This window comes from Gavia stellata, chromosome 2 (genome assembly GCF_030936135.1).
Source record: "Gavia stellata isolate bGavSte3 chromosome 2, bGavSte3.hap2, whole genome shotgun sequence".
In the NCBI taxonomy this organism is placed as follows: Eukaryota; Metazoa; Chordata; class Aves; order Gaviiformes; family Gaviidae; genus Gavia; species Gavia stellata.
The window spans coordinates 30129782-30151058 of record NC_082595.1 but is presented as its reverse complement, the minus strand read 5'-3'; the positions used below and the strand labels follow the sequence as shown (position 1 = coordinate 30151058).

The following is a 21277-nucleotide window of genomic DNA, read 5'->3' as shown; positions in this document are numbered from 1 at the left end:
ACCTATTTCCATAGAAGTCAATGGAAAAACAGGCAGCTAAACACCTCCCAGTAGCTGTTAAAATACTTATACAATTTTGTTCATTCCCCTAAACAGTGAGAAATAAGTTTAACTGCTGACCATAACACTTGTGAAATGAGGTATAGTACATAAACAGAATGCAAAATGGGTTTGGGATTTGGGCATTGATAGTGTTAGCCTAACATTAGAAAAATGTGACATATAACTGAGATTTCAGTTACAGATTTTTTTTTTTCCCCCGTATTAGGACTGCAAGCAGAGTGCATGCCTTTGGACCCTTTTACCAAATATTAAAAGTTCCATTAAAAATTATATTCTGCAACCTCAAAAGAATAGAGAAGTAACACATCATTGAACTGTATTTGGATGTTGAATGCTGTTTTGTGGTTTCTTTGACCTTAGAAGAGAAGGGCTTTTTGTTTGCAGCCTGTAAGTTTTCTTATCAGTAAGTGTAAACTTTCTTCTAAACATGCTTCAGTGTTTCAAGTTCTGAAACATGATGGCCTTGTACAATGAAAATTTGCAAGGAGTGTTTGTGGTATGGGTGATTTCTGACCTTGAATTTTTATTTCTGATGATCTCTTAAAATTTAAAGCATTGAAATTCATCCCAATGACCTTCAATAATAATGCTTCTAAAAAGTGCAGTGATTTTCTTTTATTATTTTTGAGCTTTGGGTTTGGTTTTTTTAGAGACAAAATTATGGCATTGAAGTTAACAAAAATATAGATAAAATAAATAAAATATATTAAATACCAAATGACTTGGCTGTCTATAGTAGCAGTACCAAAATAACAACTGGTGTCATAAATTTACATTCCTGTATTGACAGTTTAGAACTATTTTCACCATTTATATCTCGCTTGACCATGTTACTGAGAGTTTACCTCAGATCAGTAACTGACAGTAAGTGTATTGTTTAACTTTTGACCCACTTGCTGCATCCTAAAGTCATGGATTATATATGGCAAGATGGAAAAGTTACATATTTGTATAATGTCACCACGGAAGTATTCTTCCTTCTTGGAGCTTCCTGCCAAGTTTAACCTTTTTTTTTTGTGGGGGGTCATAGCTCCAGTTAAATCAGTCCTCAACATGCCAGTGTTGGCTATATAATCATGCTTTGTTCTCTTCATAGTGACTAAAATCTGTGTTTTGGCAGGTGTGCTATTAACTTGGAGCTGATAAGCTGGCCCTCCCTCTCAAAAATGCAGTAGTAACTGCTTCATTGCTGTGGTTCATTATGGGACAAATTAACCCTTGGAACTGGTTATATTTTAGTTCTAGATGTTTAGGCAGTTTTGTGATTTTTCTTTTCCGTTAGGATTAGATGCCAGTTGTTCCGGAAACTAATTGTGTTATGTAAAAAAGAAAAAATTGTACTTTTTAACTCATTACTGAATGTTATGCTAATTATTGAGTCAAAAGAGCAGGTTTTTACTTCCATTTTCTCCTCCCAGGAGAAGGAGAGCACTGCCAAGTTTGCAGAGTTCTCATTTCAAAATAAGTGTTTTGCCTTTGCTATTAAAGAAGATTAGAGTTCTTGGAAATGCACAGTCCTGAGGGGCTTCAGCTACTGAAGAAACTGCAAGGATGGAATGCAGGAATCCTTCTACCCCACAGAGTATATTAAGAAGTTTGATTATTTTTTTTTTCCTCTCAAGTTTTGTATTTTTTTTTAAAAAAAAAGTGGGCTCAAAAATTCAGTCTGGGTTTTTTTGTTTGTTTTTTTTTTTCCTGCTTTGTTTTGGAACAGGTTATTTGGCAAAATTTGTTTTAAAGCAGTAAGGCTTTCAAATATTCTATATAAAAGAAACTGACAACCTAAGTCAGAATTCTTTATGGAGTGTAACCTATTAAAATTCCTCATAGAAATGATACTAAAGGAGTTTCACGTTAACTGATGAAGTTCTAAGGGAACTCAATGACCAAACTTGACTAAGCATCTACAACCAGAGTTTGGATTCATAGCAGTAGGAATCTTCAAATGGACAGAGAAATTTTTTGTTGTCTTCAGTTTATTTAACTGGTTCTTTTCAAGAGTAAATTTAAGCAAAGATGATTTTATAATGGAAAAAAAGAAGCAAAGCTGGATTCTATCTTTACATCTCTGCCTAAAACTAGATGTAAAAGGGTTAGATCTATTCTGAAATGTTGCTTGACTTCTCCCTTACTACAGCAGGTGACGTGTGGCTTCATTTAGCAGCTAGCTGCGTGAGGAGGCTTCCCCACCCATCTCCAGGCACAGGTTCTCCCCCATCCCATGTGTCAGCAGAATCTACTCGTCTCTGCCTGTACGGTCAGTAGGTCTGGGTTAAATCAGCTGAGAGATCCAGGAGAAAACTACTCTAAGCTGTTTTATTTGCAGGCTTAATTTTCTGCTGAGCTGTCTGGCTAGTTGAGTCTCCCAAAACTACCCGGTTGCTAGGCTTGGTGCGGGGGTAAAAAAGCTGTGAGGATGAGGGACTACAACTGGAGAGGAGATTAGGGTAAGTATTTTAGTGACGGCAAGCTCTTATGGTCTTGATTGTGACATGAAGCTGTGTATTCTCCTGATTAGCTTGAAATATCAAATTGCATCAAGTCATGTTCTATTTACTTCAAAAAAACCCAAACTATATAAATCCAAAACAAATTTGAATGAAATATTCTCATTTTTGAAAATTAAATCTTTAAAAAGTGATTTTACTTATGGATAGGGAAGTTAACTTGTTAGTTCTGAAGGAAGGTAACCTCTGTCAGCTCTTGCCCCTGGATGTCATTTTTGAGATTATAAACCTCAGCTGCATTGCCCAGTTGAATTCTGTATGTTGCATGGCATATATTGATTGACTTTGTTTTGAAGGGAATGGCTAGGTCTTGAATTGGGGGTAAGGGGGATGATTAAGATGTTTTTTGAAAGTTTCAGTTGGAGGAAATTCTACCTGATGCGTTCTATATTGGCTAAGACTCCTTTTGCAGTTTGAATATAATAGCTTTCGTTGGCCTTGCATTTTGGGTTTTTTTTAGGAATAGGAATAAGTTCCTTAAAAAAAAATAATCACTATTTCATAACAAAGGTGATGTTCTTTAAGGAATGGATACACAGCCACTTCATTCTGTAGAGTTTGAAACTAGAAGAGTATCTTAGTCAGGAATGACTGATTTACCACCTAAATATTATTACTAGTTGTTCTTAGCATTTCTTTCTAGTCTACCTGCATTTTGGTCACTGTTTTTTAGCTGCCTTTTAAAAACTAATAGTAAGCAAAGAAGAAAGAGCCTAAAAGAAAGTAATTGCTGTTTCAAATAAGGATGGAAGTTCCTGGTAGGTGCTGCATAACTTGAGTGTATTGAGTTTTAAAGCTAAGTTTCAGTGTTGACTGATTTCCATCTAATCGTAAAATTATGGAGGAATTGCTGTAATGAGGTAACTTTTCTTAAATGTAGTATTTAAATAGGAGAACTAAGCTTAACATTTTATTAAACAGAGAACTTGAGAATATTTAGTTTACAATCTGCTTTTGATTTTTACTGATGCAATATCCAAATCCTGCTTTTTCAGAATTTACCGTTTAAATGATGATTATTTGAATATCTAATTATAAACGCTTCTTACCTCTGATACTTCCTCTTACGGCACAATAGAAATTTCTGGTTTGCATTACAGAACTATCTGAACAGCAAGTGAAGCACAAATGGCAGGCAGTAAAGTAACTTGCAGCATCTGCATCCTGTGCCAATAACTTGTTAAAACTGCTTCTTTCTCTCAAGTTTCCATTTGCCCAAAGTTGCTTTAATAATGGTTATTAAAGAAGTAAAGGGGAAGCAAAAAATGGTGATGCAAGGTGTGTTGAAGCTGTTGAAATCTCTCATCCCTCTTTCTCTCTCTCCTTTTCCCTTCATTTCTTCCAGATAGCCAGGTGACGCCCTGTCATTCTCATACTTCGATGGTTTTCTTGTGCCACACATCCCCCTGTGGGATATGTTTTTCTTATGGGATTGGTGCGTATTTGTAAATTCATGCTGTCAAGGACTTTGTGTCAAGTCTTGTCTTGTTTTGGCTTTCCAATTGGGAACACTTTGTTCAGGATTTTTTTTTAATATGTGTTGGCTCCTGTGAGGTAGGATTCTTTTTTTTTTTTTTTTTTTAGTTAAATGTTTTTAGACAAATACATTTAAAAGCGAACTGCAGTTGAAATGGTTATATGCCTACTGTAAAGGGACATAGATGATGGAAGAGCATGGTATCCCTATAGCAAAAAGTAGAGAAATGCTTCCTGCCTATGTAACCAGTGTTTAAAGGATGAAATTCCCTTGCTGATGGTGAGCTCTAAACTTAATCTAGTGAGATAATTGCAATCTGACAGAAACTGGCTACAGAGATGAGGATAACAGTTGCTATTCTGAGAACCCATAGGAGAAAAGCAAGGTATTTAAGAAGCAGTGCTGTATAGGCAAATGTATCATCTTTTGTATGTATTGAAGATGTCCTGATCCATTAATATTTTCACTGTGATAGTTGATTTGTGGTTTAAATGCTTAATATTTTCACTGTGATAGTTAATTTGCAGTTTAAAAACTGGGCATGGCTTCTATAAGCAGTGTTGAAATTTTAATTTCCAATTGCAATTGGAACCAAACAACACCTCCAAATAATGGCGGTAGGCCTCTTAATATTGACAAGGTCTTGTGTTTCGTTAACTGAATATGCAATGTTTAATAAAGTTGTTTTCTGCCTGTTAGTTCCCAGGTAGATGTACAAGGTTGCCCTGCTGGTTTTGTTGTGTGTTGATTTAGTGAATTAACAGGAACCAGATTCACTTGCAAACAGTTGGAGAGGGAACTGAATGGGTGCGGGGGGAACGGATGACAGTAGCAGCATTGTCTGGACAATCTATTTGCAAGTAGAGGTATATAGTATAACATCTTTTCTTTTTGGTATTCTCTAAGAATGACTTTATCAGTGGTGGTAAATGTAGTGGGCATGTAGGCAGTCTTGCCTATAATCATAGTAACTTAAATAGCCATGCTATTAAATAGCTTATATTTGCAAAAAACATGATAGTCAGCTATTTAGCAAACTGTAGATAAGGTAGCAAGATGCAGCTGGTGGAAAATAGCTAACTTGAGAAAATAAGGTTGCTTAACATTTTATTTTTAGTAGTAACAAAATCCAGAATATAAAGAGGGTATAGTAGAAGGTATAAAGAGGATAGGAGGGATAGAAAGGACTTGAGTATTTCAGAATGGGGTTTTTTGTAAGTTTAAGCATTGAAAGACAGTTTGACTTCAGTACCTCTAAACTATTAAAAAGGTGTTCAATCCTTTGACTTGGCTTTTCTCAGAACACCTTGTTTACTCAATTGGTTTAAATGGCTAGTAACTGAAAATAGTCACCTGAAAGTGCTGGAATGCATTAGGAAATAAAACTGATTTTAACTGTATAAAGTCTTTGGATTTCAAGAAGGTTGTCAGATGAAATATTGTACCAAATGAGGACTCTGAGATAGATGAAGTTGGAGAAATATAACCTATATATATTTAGTAATAAAAAGAAAACTAAGACTGTAGGAAATAACCTGCATTAAAAGAGTAGCATTGAAGAGCTTAGTGCTAGGTGGAGGTTTCCTGGGTATGTTGCCAACTGAAAGGTCTGCCCAGGCTTTCCTCAGGCTTGCTGTACATACTATTTCTTAAGCTGCATAAATTTCAAGAAAAAGGAGAGAAGCTGAGGCAAGAATGTGAGTCTTTTATTTAAAATTATGCTTTAAACAAAATTCTTGCAGTTGAAACAACTAATTTCAGTTCCTCTCTAGACTTTCAGCTGAGTCCTGGAAGCAGTGGGGGTGTAGTTCTGGACCTATCTGTATTTGGTAGAGCAGGCATGCACCCCAGGAATCTGATTTGTCTAAATGTGCTCTTTTCTATTATTTCTTGACCAGTTACAGCCTATCTGTCCATATCCTGCCTCCCACTTAATTTTTTTTCCCCCCAATAAAATCTCAACCCAAACTCACAAGAGAAGAGAATGGAGCAGAGAAGGCAGCTCTTATCCAAGTCTGGCCAGACCTGGACTGCCCCTTTATGCACCTCTAACCAGAGCTACTGCTGTTGATCTCTACCTTTTGCTCTCAGTAGCCTAAAGCAAGTGTCACTGCCAGAGGGAAGAGTTTGGAGATGGAGTGGTGGAAAGGGAATGGCACAGGAAAAGGAGGGGGGACTGGGAGCATTTGGGTAGGATTTTACTGGGACTTCTGCCTCCTTTTGCAGCGTACATTCTGTGCCTTTCCTGACTAAAAACAGCTTGTATGGGAACAGTGGTGGTTCGGCAGAGAGATGTTGCCGGTTCTGTTTAATTAGAGGAACACGGACTTGGGAAGTACCATCTGGCTCAGCAGGTCCAGTTCTCTTGCAGTCTTGGGCTGTGACAGATTTTAGCTTTTAAAAGTGTGTAGAACATCTTATCTGCATACTGTTACACCATAAAACACTTAGTGTGTCATGAGATTAGTAGAAAAAGGCTCCATCTCTATGATAATGCAGAAGGAAAGTGGGGAAGATTAATGGCATTACTATTTCACGAACCACTAGGTTTAACAGGAGTGTATGTTGGATCTTGTGGCTTTTTTGAGGAGTAATCTGTGCTTTACACTGCAGAGGAGAGCCAAAAGGGGGGTGGGAGAAAAGAGACAGTATCTTGAAATCTGATACGACTCTCTCCCCAGAGGGAGGGTAGTTCCAGATCTAGAACTGAGTTTATTCATGAGCATGCTAGTAAGATGGATCAGCCAGGGCACCTAGGAGAATATTTTATCGTTAAGAGCACCTGTGCTGTAGGTCTGCATCCTGTTTCTAGATATGGCTAACTTCTGTTCTCATAACTGTTCTTAACATTTGTTTAGCCTAGCAAAAAGGACAAGCTCTTCCGATTTATCTAAATAAAAGACATTACAGGTTCCTAACTATTCTATTTTCTGTGTCTGCTCCAGTTTAAGTTCCTGTTGTTGAACACATGTGCAGTTCTAGTCATCCGGTGTTTCATGTGAGGTTTTATGCTTTGTACAATTGTATTGATACTTCCCTGTTTCTACTAAAATAAACCCCTTTCTAGTGCCTTTTAGAATTGCATGAGCTAGTTGTGCAGCTATGTGTGGCTGCTGTTTTGGTTTTCCTTCTGTTATCCAGAATAGCCAGCCTTCTTCCTTTACTTCTGCTTTATAGCTGTAGGGTTTATGATTGATCCCTTCCAACATTGCATGTTTTCTAGCATGATGATCTGGTCATCTTCAGAGTGAGCAGTATCTTTTGACTTTGCTGTCAGTTCTTGAAACACACCTTGTATTTTTACTGTGATTGCCAATCGGCATGTGAAGCAAACATGCTTCCTAGTGATGATTCCTTTTTATCCTGATAACTTGTCTCTTAATATCTTCCTTCATACAACTGCTGTACAGAATTCTTTGATTAATCCTTATTCTGTCTGCATGATTAAACTTCCTAAAAGGTACTCACATCTGCTCAAGCCTGCTACCTTGTCCCTTTCTAAGAAACCATCTGTTGGGACAAAATGGGATTACTGTGACATGAGCTATTTGCAATGTAACTCTGCTATAATTTTTCTGCTTTTTCTATGCCTTGATGTCCCTAACTATGGTCCTTAGTTTTCTTCAAAATCTATTCTAAGATGGCATTTAAGTTAAATTAATGTATGTAGTTGAGTGAATACAATACAATTGTTTTGAATATAGATAATGTTTACTTTTATTCCGTCATAGTGCCATAACTTTACACATGCATAAAAATGTTTGACAGTAGATTGACACTTTTTACATTAGTCCTGCTCTGAGTGGGGGGGTTTGACATCCTGAGGTCTGTTCCAACCTAAATTATTTCGTAATTCTGAGCTACTTCCTTCAGTGAGCTAGTATGGGTAATACTGGGATTTCTACATTCTTTTTAGTTACGTTAGACATCTTAAGAGTGTAAGGTTTTTTCATCTGTATGGTTAAATACCAGTATCTTTGTTAGGGATGCTGTTAGAATCCTCACGTAGGCTTGCTGCACTGTCAAAAGTGTCTTTAATTTTTAGGACATGTGCAAAATCATATCCACTGACTTCAACACAACTTTACCACACAGCATTTGTATTTTTTCATTTTTCTCTATGACTTAAGGATTTTTTTGGCTTTTATCTTCAACCTATTGGTTTATATTTCATGGAATTATTGAAAATAACATGCAATAACATCTCTTTGTTCCTCAGCTGGAAATGGTTCTGGGCATGTGCTGTCTTTTCTATTTAAAGAGTAGCTGGTATATGGCACCCTAACCTCTGCTGCTATGATGTTAATAAATTTACTTTCCCCTTGATCTCATTGAAGAAGGGTCACAAAGAGTGTTGAAAATGGTGTAACCGGTAAGAAATATATGCAACCTTAAAATATTTAGTCAAATGTTTATTTCTGGCTGTAGTAAATGCAATGTTTGAATAACAGTTCAAGATGAAGTTTTATGCTAGTTTGCACAGAGTAGTCTTCTCACATCCAACTTAGTCTCCTTCTCTTAAATTTTGAATCATTCAGAAATAGTCATAGTCTCTGGTTTTGCTTATGTCAAAATAAATGAGGTGGACATAGGATTCTCTTGCACTTCTGCATTCCTAATCTAATTCTGGTTTTTTGGTAGGTTTGAATTTATTTTCAAATGGGCTTTGTACGTTTAAATATTTTAGGCTGTTTGTCAGAACAATAGCACTAATGTAAGTGTGAACTTTACTCTTTGTGGAAAATAAAAAGTCTGAAAAGTGTTAAAGTTAACCTGAAAGTGCTGAGCTGGCTCTTACTCAACTTAATATTGCAGGTGTATTGGAGTCTGAAAAGGCAATTTAAAGGATTTGAAAAAGAAACAAGTAGGGGCTGGGTGAACAGGGTAAGGAAAAGATTGTAAAAGTGATTTCTCACAGGTTAGCAGCCAGCAAAGCCAGGGAAGCTGTGGAAGTGGCAGAAGGATGCTATAGTAAAGGTTGCTAGGCTACTGCGAGGGAAGCACTACTCAGCTATGCCGAGCATTTTTACTACCCAGCTGCTAAGTAATCTGTGTATAGTATTGCTGTTTTCCTGGCTACTGGCTGGAAAGGGAAGTTTGAACTGCTAAGAAACATTGTCCCTTGGTAGGATGAAACTTGGCCACGTGCCAGTTATTACCTTTTGCAAGACCGACTGTTTTTGGTTTCGGTCACATTGACTGACAAGGAATGTCAGGAATTCTGCTGAACATGTTTGAAATGGAATAACAAACAATAGGTCTTTGATTCAAGTGTAAAAGTATAAAAACTCTTGCATGAATTTAACTGTTCTGGTGGTGCTGACTGGTGAGCTCTTGGTTTGTCTATACTATTTTGGCCTTCATTTCTTCTACTCTGTGTTAAGAAGCTTAGTGAAAACAGAATGTGGGCTCTCTTTTTTTTTTTAATCTGGATTTGATGTCATTTTTGAAATATTTGTAAGACTGTAATTAATCTGTACCTAAAAATGATTTCTTGCAACTGCAAATGCAAGGTCATCAGGTTTTCCTCTGTAAAGGAAGGTAATTCTTCATCTGCTTTTTTATTAATGGGTTCCCTGTACTGTGTTTTGCCATACACATATTTGGAAAACATATGCGTTTATGGTTCTTCTTATTTGTAATTTAACCTTTGATCTTTGTCCCAGGAGACCATTTTAACAGAAAGTTAAAACTAACAGTTACTACCAGAGACAGTGACAGAGGAACTGAATATGAAATTAAAATTCTGGTGTGTTAATAATGATTTCGTTACACCTGTTGTCTTTCTCCTTGTGAGCTCTAACACAATAAACCAGTTCTCTTTTCTTTTAACACTATTTTGGGAAGGTGTGTTACACCTCTGCCAATACTGTTGTGTTATGAACAAGTCAGAGACTGAATACACACTGTAGGACACAACAGCAAAAAAAGGTAATATACTCCTTAACATCCATGAAGGTGCAGTGGATATATTGTAACTGGATCCAAGCACAGTGTCCTGTTGCCAGTTGGGAACTCCCAAGGCAAGCTAACTCCCCTGATATATAGTCTCCCAACTTGTACTGATTTCTGGCCTGGGGATTTCTTGAACTTAAACCCACTTTTTTGATGTAAATGCTCTTTATGGAGTTGTCTTCTGTGGATTTGTGTAGGTGCTTTTTAAATCTATGTAAAATAATAGTATTCACGTACTACGCCAAGAATTCCAAAGTTCACCTACCTGTGTGTTTTGTGAACGGCTGCCACTTGTTTGATTCTTATCTGCTAATATTGCTCGATGATGTCCATTTCTTGTGTTGAGAAACCATGAACAATTGTTACCTGTATCTTTCTTCATTCCATAGGTGGTGTTACAGATCCTGTTCTCAGCTGTTTCTTTTCCTGGGGGAAGACTTCTTGTCTATTAACCATTCCTTGTAGCTGTGGATATGCCGTTTTGAGCACCTGGCTGTGTCCTTCTCTGTGCCTCTTTCAGTTCTGTTATATACTTTTTGAGATGAGTAGGAGCCAGGATTGGGTACAGTATTAAGGATGGATTTTACACAGTGACATCGTGTCCTCCTTTTTTCCCTAAGTCTTTTATAAGAATTCTTAACATTTGTTTTTGTTTTACTGCTACTGCTATTTTTATTGCTTCAGAATCTCATTCCAAAGTGAATACCTTTTTCACAGCCTGTCATGATCTGTGGGATGTTAGGATTCCAGGCTTTCTTAAACTTATGTGCTTTACTTTACATCTCTTTACAGTGGATTTCTTGTGCTAATTTAATATCTACTCACACAATTGCAAGAAGAACTCATGACACAGTAGCTATTTGTCGCTTTTATAGCTTAGAATAGCTTAGAATTATAAAAAAACTTTTTCATGTTTATAAAATTTCAGTAATATCTTCACAACATTTAAGGTATACAATTATCTGTGCAGTACAAGTTGTATATGAAATTAATATTAGGACTGGATATTTTGATTTGATTCCCATTGCATTAATTTACTAACTCAATCTTTTGCAGTTTTGTTGCTAGAGAAGATGGAACATGATGACATTTGTAATAAAACTCTGAAGATTACAGACTTTGGTTTGGCTAGAGAGTGGCACAGAACAACCAAAATGAGTGCAGCAGGGACTTACGCATGGATGGCTCCTGAAGTTATCAAGTCCTCCCTGTTTTCTAAAGGAAGTGATATTTGGAGGTAAGAAGTTTGTCTGCTGAAGACTATGTTCAGTAGAACTATGTAGACGTTTCCGAATTAATTTTTATTTGGATTTTTTTGATGGTTTTCTAGGTTATTGTCTCAGCATATAGAAAGTATAGCTGTTCTAAGTAACATATTCATTTCTCAGCATCTAGTTAATTTGATCTACCTTTAGTTATTCATGACTTACGAATTGGGGGAGGGAGAGGGAAAGTAACAGGAATTTTTTTAAGAAAGCAAGATCTCATTAAAAGAAACCTTTAAAATATCTATTGGTTAAGATACCCAAGTATTTTATTTGGAGTCTTAATATAAACAGCCATATGCTCTTGATACATTAACATATGATTGATCTCATATTGGTATGTTTACTTTATATCGGATGTCTGAAAAGCCTCATTCTGCATAAAGAAATGGGACCAGCCAGTTATTACCTTATTTATCTGATAAATGAAAATAAGCTGCAAACCAGAACTTTGCCAAATGTTAACTTAAATTAGTGCTGATGTTTAGGAATCTAGAACGTCATGATGTGTAAAAGTGAACATCAGATCTAAGCTCTTATATTTATAGAAATTTTGCTTCCAGTAGCTGGAGTGAGGAATGTGTGTTCATCACAAAATTGTTTTAACTTGCTCTCTAATTTTAAAGGTGGGGAACTCCCTATGTTAAATTTGTGAATTTCTCGTTGAAGACATTATTGTGGATCATTATAAATAATATGGCTTTCAATACTGATGCTATTTTTGAGTGGTGTAGTGTGGAATACATGTATTGTAGAAAGGTAATTTAAACTTCAGTTTTAATTTAGTTCTGTTTTGTGAGTGGGGAAAGGCAGCGATTGCACAATAGGCTTTAAAAGCTGCTGTGCCTCACCCTGAAAAGTCTACATTTCCTTTCTTTTTGAAACGTGTTCTCTGTGAAGGATCCAAGCTTGGGGAAGGAGGGGAGGACTTTAATCTGTTTTCTCCTGCCTTCTTATGCGTGTTCTGTGTTGTATAATTCTTAAATAGGGTCCTATTTTGCTTAGATGCCTGGTATTCTACAGCATGAAGTAATACTTTTGGTATTCTCAGGATGATTCTATATCTGCGCTACTGTTTTGTGACACCCATCTGTCTTGTATCCGGATTTTCAGCATTTTGTTTACATCAGTCTGAGTTGATGCCCAGCTGAGAAACATCTTTGGCTTCATTCTTTTTTTTCCATTCTTTCTTCCTTTTTTCTTTAATTTTTTTTTCTTTTGCGGGGTGGAGGTTGGGTGTAGGCGTTTCCCTAATCAGCTGTATTCCGTGCTTAATTACAGGTCCTGTCCAGTCTTGTTGCTGTGATTTTAGGTATCTGAGGGGGTATGCTTTGGTGCAATTATTTTATATTCTGCTGCAACATTAGTTTACATTTTTGGAACCTACAGTATTTCTCTTCTTCGCCTTCTCTCCTGCACGCCTCTTTTGTAAAAATGTAAGTATTTAGCTCAATGATGGACGTCTAACAGGAGAGGTTTTTAAGTAGAAGGGCTGTGTTGTACAGTATAGTTTAGACCTTCTTGGCTTCTAAAGATTTCCTGCTTACTGCACCTTGATCTATTCTATTGCTTATCTTTACTATTTCTTTAAAAGAAAAGCAAATAAAGAATACCCTGGTTATGGGAGTGGTTTTTATTTTAAAAAGCATTCAGGTTTAAGTATGGGTCTCTCTAAGACAAGAACACAGTATATGTCAGGAAAGTTCTAAACTTGAGTTACACATACTGAGTACTGAGTCTCCAAAAGAAGTCTGCAGACCTCTTATTAAAAAAAAAAACAAAGAGGCAGTTAAGGCTGCTCAGGTATACTTACATTTGCAGCTAGTCTTCCAGAATCAGCCAGTGCTTGCAAGTGTTATGGGAGTATTTTCGTGCAGAGCCTTCCAGGCTGCATGTTCTCAGGTGTCATCCTAGATAGCAGAAATAGGACTTTCTAGGCCCTGCATGTGTATCCTTTTGCTTCCCAAACCAGAGTTATAACTACTGCATTTCTTTGGCATATGCTTCCAAATTCCCAAACAAGAATTGCACTCTTTCAGCCCTACCCTTCTGTTGATCATCACACAGTTCTTAGTGGTATGTCAGTCTCGGTTTTGTGTATGGAGCCCGAAGATGGAAATATGCCCACAGGTTTCAAAGTGCTGGTAGTGTGCTTCAGCAGTGGTCTTTACAGTAAAGCGGACCTCCATTGTACAAGCTCTTGGCAAAGTTAGGAATTTATTTATAGTATTTTACTGTACAGCAGAATTAGCAGCTGCTTTTGCCTGGCACATTCATATAATTTTGAAGTGATTCATGTAGCAGTGCTTACTAACCTCTGTTTTAGAAGATGGATTGTAGAGTAAAATAAACTTTGAGAATTTTAATTACTTTCATTTTGATCAGCTTTTAAAATGTGTAAAACCAGCAAGTTATTGCTGGAATGAGATACAGTAAGGCTTAAATCACATTTGATGGCAGGAGAATAATTTTTAATAAAGAAAATACTTAAAAGAACATCTTTTTGAAAGTGTATTAGTTTTCATGGTTTAAAAATGTATAATTCAAGCATATTATGCCTGTATTTTTTGCCTTTTGCTGAAGGTGGAAAAGGAAATGGCTTTTGCTCTTTTAAAAAAAAGCAATTTCTTAGAAGCTCTGACTGTATACATGGGACAACCATACGTGGGCTGGTGAAATTTAATGCACAACGTAGTTACTTCTGTAGTTGACAGAGTTAATAAGTAGTTGTTGTCCTAGATAATGATAGATTAGTACCTCCCAAAAACTCCAGCATGGCAGGACTAGAATGTCTTTAGGGTTTCTCCCCACAGTGCTGGCTTTTGGTACTTGGTATTAAGACTGCTTTCATTAAAAGAGACACTTTCAGGCTATTACTCTGTTGGTCTGCTTAAAATTTTACAACCACCTTCTTGGCACTGTTGAAAACTACTCTAGGATTAAAGGCTTGAATTGTAAATATAACTAAAGCGAATAGTGTGACACAACTTTTTAGAAAAGATGATTTCTAGTTAAATTTATTGTTCTGATTAACTTCAGAGTTCAAGCTAAAATATGTATAGAATAGTCTGAACAAGGGAATTCCTTGAAATAAGAACAGTCTATGCTTGCTGAGATAGCATAACATTATGTTTTCTGTAAGTACACAGATAAGATGTAGTTCAGTAGAATTCCTCCATCACGGATAAAATGCATATATACCACAGGAAGTGTTGTACTCATTATTGTAAGAAGTACCACTGATATAAAACAAAATTTGAATTCATTATTTTATCCTTGAGTACACAAGCAAGTGGAGAGGTTGGACTGGAAAAATTCTATTTTCTATCTTTTAAGAATAGACTGTATTCCTCAGCTTTTGATTAACTGTTAACACTATAAATTAATTAGTTTTCTAAGATTTTATGATAGGCAAAACTTCTTAGATAAACAGAATGTAGATATGCAAAACACTGCTGCTATTCATGCTGATGTTGTACAGTTTGCTGGTTTATTATTTATTAAAGTGATGTTGTAAGGTCTCATATAATGCTGAATGACTTTTTCTCATTAAGGAGTGATAGAAAAACTTAACTAGTGTGTGTTTTTCTCCCTGTCACATCTGCTGTAGTTGAGGTAGTATTTCTAGTACTAAGGGAAGGGGTACATAGCCCTTACCTCCCCAGTGCTGTATGCATTTCTCCTCATGTAGAATAGTTCAACCCAGTCCTGCAAAACTTGCAGGTAGTTTCTTCATACACCTGGAGAGAGAAAGGGCAAGAGCAATACTTTGTATTCTGGTTTTTCCCTTTGGCTGCTTCTCTTTACTATTCAAAAGCAGCAATAGGTTGTCCTTTGTATCCTTTTTCTACAGATAGTGGTTCCCTGGCAGGAAGAGAAAGAGAGCCGGGGGGGGGGGGGGGGGAGACCCAAACCCCGGCATAAAGTCCACTTTAGGCTTACGTTCTAAAAGGAATAATTCCTGCTTCCACAAAAATGACTGTGAAAGCTATCCATTTCGGTGGTGGTGGAATAGGAGCTCTAGAGCAACAGCAGTGAGCGTGCTGTCCCAGCCCTTTGTGTAGGGGTTTGGATCATTTGAGCAACCCATACAGACCCAAAGAAGGTAAAAGCAACACCCAGCTCTTCTTCTAGAGTGGAGAGCATAGCAGAAATTCTTAGGATTAATGTTGTTGCAATAGAAATTCCTATGATTCTTGATTTCTGTACCTGATGCTGAGAAAAGATCTCTTCCTGCCACCACCTTTCACTGGAGACAATGTTGGTTTGTTTGGGGTGGTTTTTTTTCCTAGTATGGCGAATTTAGGAGGGGGTGTGTAATCATTTCTCAATCTTGTTGCATCTTCTGTGGGAAGTGAAAAGTTAACAGGCCTTTATATAACACACAAGATATTAGAAATGCAAACAAAGCATGCTTTCAAACAAAGCTGGGGCTTTTCTGGTGTTTTTTTACTAGTATTTTTTAAAAAAGTTAGTGTGTATGTCGAGGTAAATTGTTGCGAAATGTTTGGAAAAGGGAATGCCCTGAATGCTCTTCTGAGGTTTGGGGTTTTTTTGGTGTGTTTTTTTTTTTTTAACTTGGTTGGTTTCTGGTGGGGGAAAGGTTCCTTGTTTTCCTGTCATTCAGACTTCTGATTGTAAGAGAGATTTATATGATACTATCATTTCTATAAAAGTGACTTCAGGCTACATTTTGAATAGGAGTGTGAGCCAGTCTTAAAGTCGCATCCAGTCTCGTTAATCACTATTAGTAGAAAGGCGCAAGATGACTAAAGCAGAGCTGACTCTTAGAGACATTCACCTTTGACATGGGAAATCCTCGTGAATTTCAGTGCATGGTTGGACAGATACTTGTTTGTTCTTGAGTAAACAATGTGGCAGTATTCAGAAAATAACTGTTAAAAAAATTACCTTTTGTAGTTATGGAGTGTTGCTGTGGGAACTGCTTACAGGAGAGGTTCCTTACCGTGGCATTGATGGCCTTGCTGTGGCTTACGGAGTTGCTGTCAATAAGCTTACTTTGCCCATTCCATCCACCTGCCCTGAACCATTTGCAAAATTAATGAAAGGTATCTATGTTGTTTCTTCCTATGTATTTAAATAGTTACATTTTGGGGGTATGTATCCTTGCTTGTAATAGCTATGGGGTTGCAAAATAAACACCTCATTTGATAATGTGCTGTGTACAAAATATTTTGGTTTTATTTACACAGCAATCTGGTGTTAGAAACAGTTGAATGTGTTTCTGAGGAAGTCATACAGTATTACTGTGTACCACATAAGTTCTTCAGTAGTGACAGGGTAAGTTTTGTGCTCTGGTTTTACTGATTTCCTTTTACACTCAAATTGCATTAATGTTCATGAACTACAGGATATAGTACAGATCAATACAAGATCAAGATTACAATCCCAAGGGGAAGAACTGCAAAGGCCATTTTTTTCCTCATTGTTTCTTCCTGGGTGTCAAAAATGTTTTGGAAATACTTTAGAGAGAAATAAACATTGCTTGCAAATGGCTATTTCCTTGTGTTTAATGAATTTCTTTACCTTTTATATGTATCGCTTTTGTGCAGTACCGCTAGTTTTGCTATTTCAGATCCTAAAGATAGAGGTGAAAAAAATTTACTTAATACAAAAACAGTTCTCTGAGTTACAGGTAGGTAGACGTCACTTCTGTCAATGAAAGTAGGGAAGCCTTTCAGACAAAGGGAACACATTAGAACTTGAAGTACAGTAGCAAGTAACTTGAATTTCATGTAGTTCTTCAAAAAGTTCTATGCACTATTAAAAACTGATGGGATTTTGATAAATTCTAGAATGCTGGGAGCAGGACCCTCATATCCGACCATCGTTTGCCTTAATTCTTGAACAGCTTACTGCCATTGAAGGGGCAGTTATGACTGAAATGCCTCAAGAGTCTTTCCATTCCATGCAAGATGACTGGAAATTGGAAATTCAGCAGATATTCAATGAATTGAGGACCAAGGAAAAAGTAAGTTGATTTTTCCAGTTGCATGGCTGTGAAAGAAGTGTATGAGCGTTTATGTGATAGAGCAGTTTTGAACTTTTGAATTGTGGCTTACCAATCTAATACTAGAAACCTGATTTAGTAGTGGAGATACACTTGAGAGTATAAACTACTTGGAAGAGAGGACTTACTCTCTCATTCAAACATTATTAATTTAAGTTGCCTATTCTTGTTGGCGGATGTACTATTCTTAAATTCCATTAATATGTTTCTGGGTAGTATTTTAAGATAACCCTGTAACTGTGTTGCAGCAAACTTACTTTAGAAAAAAGGTTTGAATACTGGTTTTCTCAAATTTCAGACAATGTTGCTTTTCCCCTTCCTTCCCTAACAAAAACAATAAACAGTTCTGTATGCTGAAACTATAGCTAGAGGTATTTCAGTTGAAGTGAAATGTTAAGTTTGAAAGGAAGCATAATGTTATTGTAGTAAGTGAGGGTTATCATATGAATGACTCATTCAAGAAGTACAGGCAGATGAAAAAGAAACATATCTACACCTGTATCCCCAAAGAAAACAGGTTGTAGATCTGTAAATGTGGCACGTAGGCTCTTTTTAAAATGTGGTATTTTTTCTTGGATGTTTGAATGCATCACTTAACAAACAAACAGGAGTTTGTTTACCCCTTAGCTAATCTTTATAACCACTGCACATTTTCAGCTGCTGCTGAACATTCTCCTCAGCTGTGGGAATGAAAAGCTTTTCATCCTGTTATATGACGGTATCACGTGGCTTCTTCTCCAAAAGTGGAATAGTGCTTTTATCTCTCTCCCTCCTAAACAGACTGATAATATTGACCTCTTTCAGTGTTGCAGTTTTGGAAATCTTCTTGCCAGTTATTAAGAAGATTGATTAGGTCAAACTTGTACTCATGAATCAGCAAATCCAGTTTCTCTTGCTTATTATCCAGATTCCTGTCACTCATCTTCTTTCCATATTCTCATATCATGTTTGTGCTAAATGAGCACTCACTGTTAATTCTTTTGCCCCCTCTCTTTTAGTTACTTCAACTAGGTTTTAATCACCCTGAGGTTTATATTTTCCTTTAGAGAACTTGATAAAGATAACGGTTGGAATAGGCCAGGTGTCTTCTTGACTCCCTGTTAGAAATGCTTGTAGTAGAAACAGATTCCTTCTTTGCAGGTCTTTCTTGCAGTATAATTATTGCCCAGTATATATTTGTTGTTATTTTTCATGAATCAATCACAGAATCACTAAGGTTGGAAAAGACCTGTAAGATCATCAAGTCCAACCATCAACCCAACAGCACCATGCCCACTAAACCATGTCCCGCAATGGTACGTCCACATGTTCCTTGAATACCTCCAGTGAGGGTGACTCCACCACCTCCCTGGGCAGCCTGTTCCAATGCTTCACCACTCTCTCCATAAAGAAATTTTTCCTAATATCCCGCCTAAAACTCCCGTCATGCAACTTGAGGCCATTTCCTCTAGTCCTGTCACTCGTCACTTGGGAGAAGAGACCAACACCCACCTCTCTGCAACCCCCTTTCAGGTAATTGTAGAGAGCGATGAGGTCTCCCCTCAGCCTCCTCTTCTCCAGACTGAACAACCCCAGTTCCCTCAGCCGCTCCTCATAAGACTTGTGCTCCAGACCCCTCACCAGCTTCGTCGCCCTTCTCTGGACACGCTCCAGCACCTCAATGTCCTTCTTGTAGTGAGGGGCCCAAAACTGAACACAGGATTCGAGGTGCAGCCTCACCAGTGCCGAGTACAGGGGCACGATCACCTCCCTGCTCCTGCTGGCCACACTGTTTCTGATACAGGCCAGGATGCCGTTGACCTTCTTGGCCACCTGGGCACACTGCTGGCTCATCTTCAGCCGGCTGTCAGTCAGCATCTCTAGGTCCTTTTCTCCGGGGCAGCTTTCCAGCCACTGTGGTAATAGATGAGGAAGAAGAAAATTGAGATGCAGTGACTTGTGAAGAAGTCTTTATAAAAGATGTAGTCACTTTGACAAAAGCAAAAACCAGACTCTTGTCTTGCAAGTCACTGTCCCTCACTTCTTGTCATCAAGTGTCACAAGTGGCTGTTTGTGGACTATTGGCTGGTGATGGGTGTGACATTACAGATCTACTGTAGTATCTACGTATGTGGTATCAGAATTTATTGATCACCACTAAGATTGCAGGATTGTCAATAATAATCTTACGTACTTCCTATCTGCCTCTTCTTCCATGCTCTGTTTTTGTCTTCCATTTCAGTTCACAGAACTGGGTAAGTGTTGTCTGTGTCATCTCTGCCCTGACTGCAGTGGGCATACAGGTTGCTAGAGCTGGGCTGTGTACCTCTGTAGCTGTCATCTCTTCATTTCCAGATGGGTGTTAGTCCTTATACAGAGAGTAGAGACTTTCCTTTTTACTTCCCATGGAGTCACTAGCCACTGTGTTTACTTGCCACAACCTGCCATAGGGCATAACTCTTTTCTGCCCCTCCAGCAACTGCTCAACCAGCCATTTTCCCCTTTTTACTCTGGGAGCAATTGTAACAGGCATTCTTATTCAAGTTTTTGTTTATTTTTTTATTTTCTGGAGGCATCAGTCCAGTGTGAGATTTCCTATTTAAGAAAAAGCTGACTGTATCAAGTTTAGGATTAAATAAGTCGGCGCAAAGCTTTGGGAGTAGAGTCATATTTTTGGTGTAATTAGGGAGGGGAAAAGATAAAATGAAATATACTTCTCATATGCCAAAGTAAATGCATCTCCAAAGGCATCTGCCCTAATTAGGTAAACCTGTTGAAGAATGAAAGCATGTAATTTTGACTTAGACAAGGTTTTCATACGTGCAGGCTTATTTAATTTGGCACATTATCAATTCTACTGACAGGTACTAGGGAGAAAGTAATGTCTATGAAATATTTATATAATAATAATAAAACAAACAAAAAACCCTACATGGAGTCTTATACCCTGTAAAAGAGGAACTTCTGTAGCTGGAGGAATTTCCTCAAGGGCTTGCTGTAAATGAGCGATGGTGACGCCCACTCCAAAAGAAGATCACAATCTTCTTTTGACAAATGTTCTTGAGCAACTTAAATATAGAAGTCTTTCCTAGCTTCTTTACAATGGGTGTTTTAATTGTAGAGTGGTGTAAAAACATTGCATAACTAATTGCAGTAAGTCTGGTTTTAATTAGTTTATTTGGAAAAGAGTAAATACTTAATCTCTCAGTGGGGAAACACTATTGCTTTTTCTAGACTGTCTACCTTTTCAATACGGGCCCTCTATTTTTGCCTGGTTACTGAGCTTTATGGAACCTGGATTTGAGGACAAGAGATGGATAATCAACAGTGTCTCCTAATACATCTTTATTACAGTATTAATACAGTAATAAACATCTTTTCTATTTAAACTCTAAAGTAACTTTATTCTAAATTTGAACTCATGCAGCTTCTGCTTCCAACCCTTGTTTTAGGTTGTTCAGTTTTGACTGGATGGGAGGAATTTGCAGCAATCTCTAAATTAAGTGATTAAATATCTTAAAAAAACAAAACCCAAACCAAACAAAAACCCAAAACAAAAAAACAAACCCCAAAACCTTACTTCCTGGCAAGAAGACAGGCTCCTTTGAATTTCCAAGAGGCAGAATTGCCTTTTGCGAAACTGTATGTTAAGCAGAGTGGATTTAAAAAAAAAAAAAAAAAAAAATTGTTTTGAATATTTTTGAATATTTTTGAATATTGTTTTGAAACAAGCTCACTCAAAATTAGCAAACCATATGAAATTTGTCAATCAATTCAATTAAATTTGAAAACAATTATAAGCAGTGTGTGTATGCTATAGTTGTAAAAAAAACCCAACAAGTATCTCACTAAACAAGTTTACTTCAGTGCTAACCTGTCTTTTGACATCCATGGTCTTTTTTGCAAGAACAGAATCACAGAATCATTAAGGTCGGAAAAGATCTGTAAGATCATCAAGTCCAACCATCAACCCAACACCACCATGCCCACTAAACCATGT

The 21277-nt window shown here is 37.2% G+C and overlaps 1 protein-coding gene across 1 annotated transcript in view; it reads left to right on the top strand.

Annotated features, from left to right (window-relative positions):
• MAP3K21 (mitogen-activated protein kinase kinase kinase 21) overlaps positions 1-21277 on the top strand; it is a 41609-nt gene that overhangs the window by 7376 nt on the left and 12956 nt on the right. The window contains exons 2-4 of the mRNA XM_059835552.1: positions 11059-11239; positions 16188-16336; positions 17084-17259. Of these exons, the coding sequence (XP_059691535.1) occupies positions 11059-11239; positions 16188-16336; positions 17084-17259 (506 nt within the window). The remainder of the gene's footprint in view (positions 1-11058; positions 11240-16187; positions 16337-17083; positions 17260-21277) is intronic.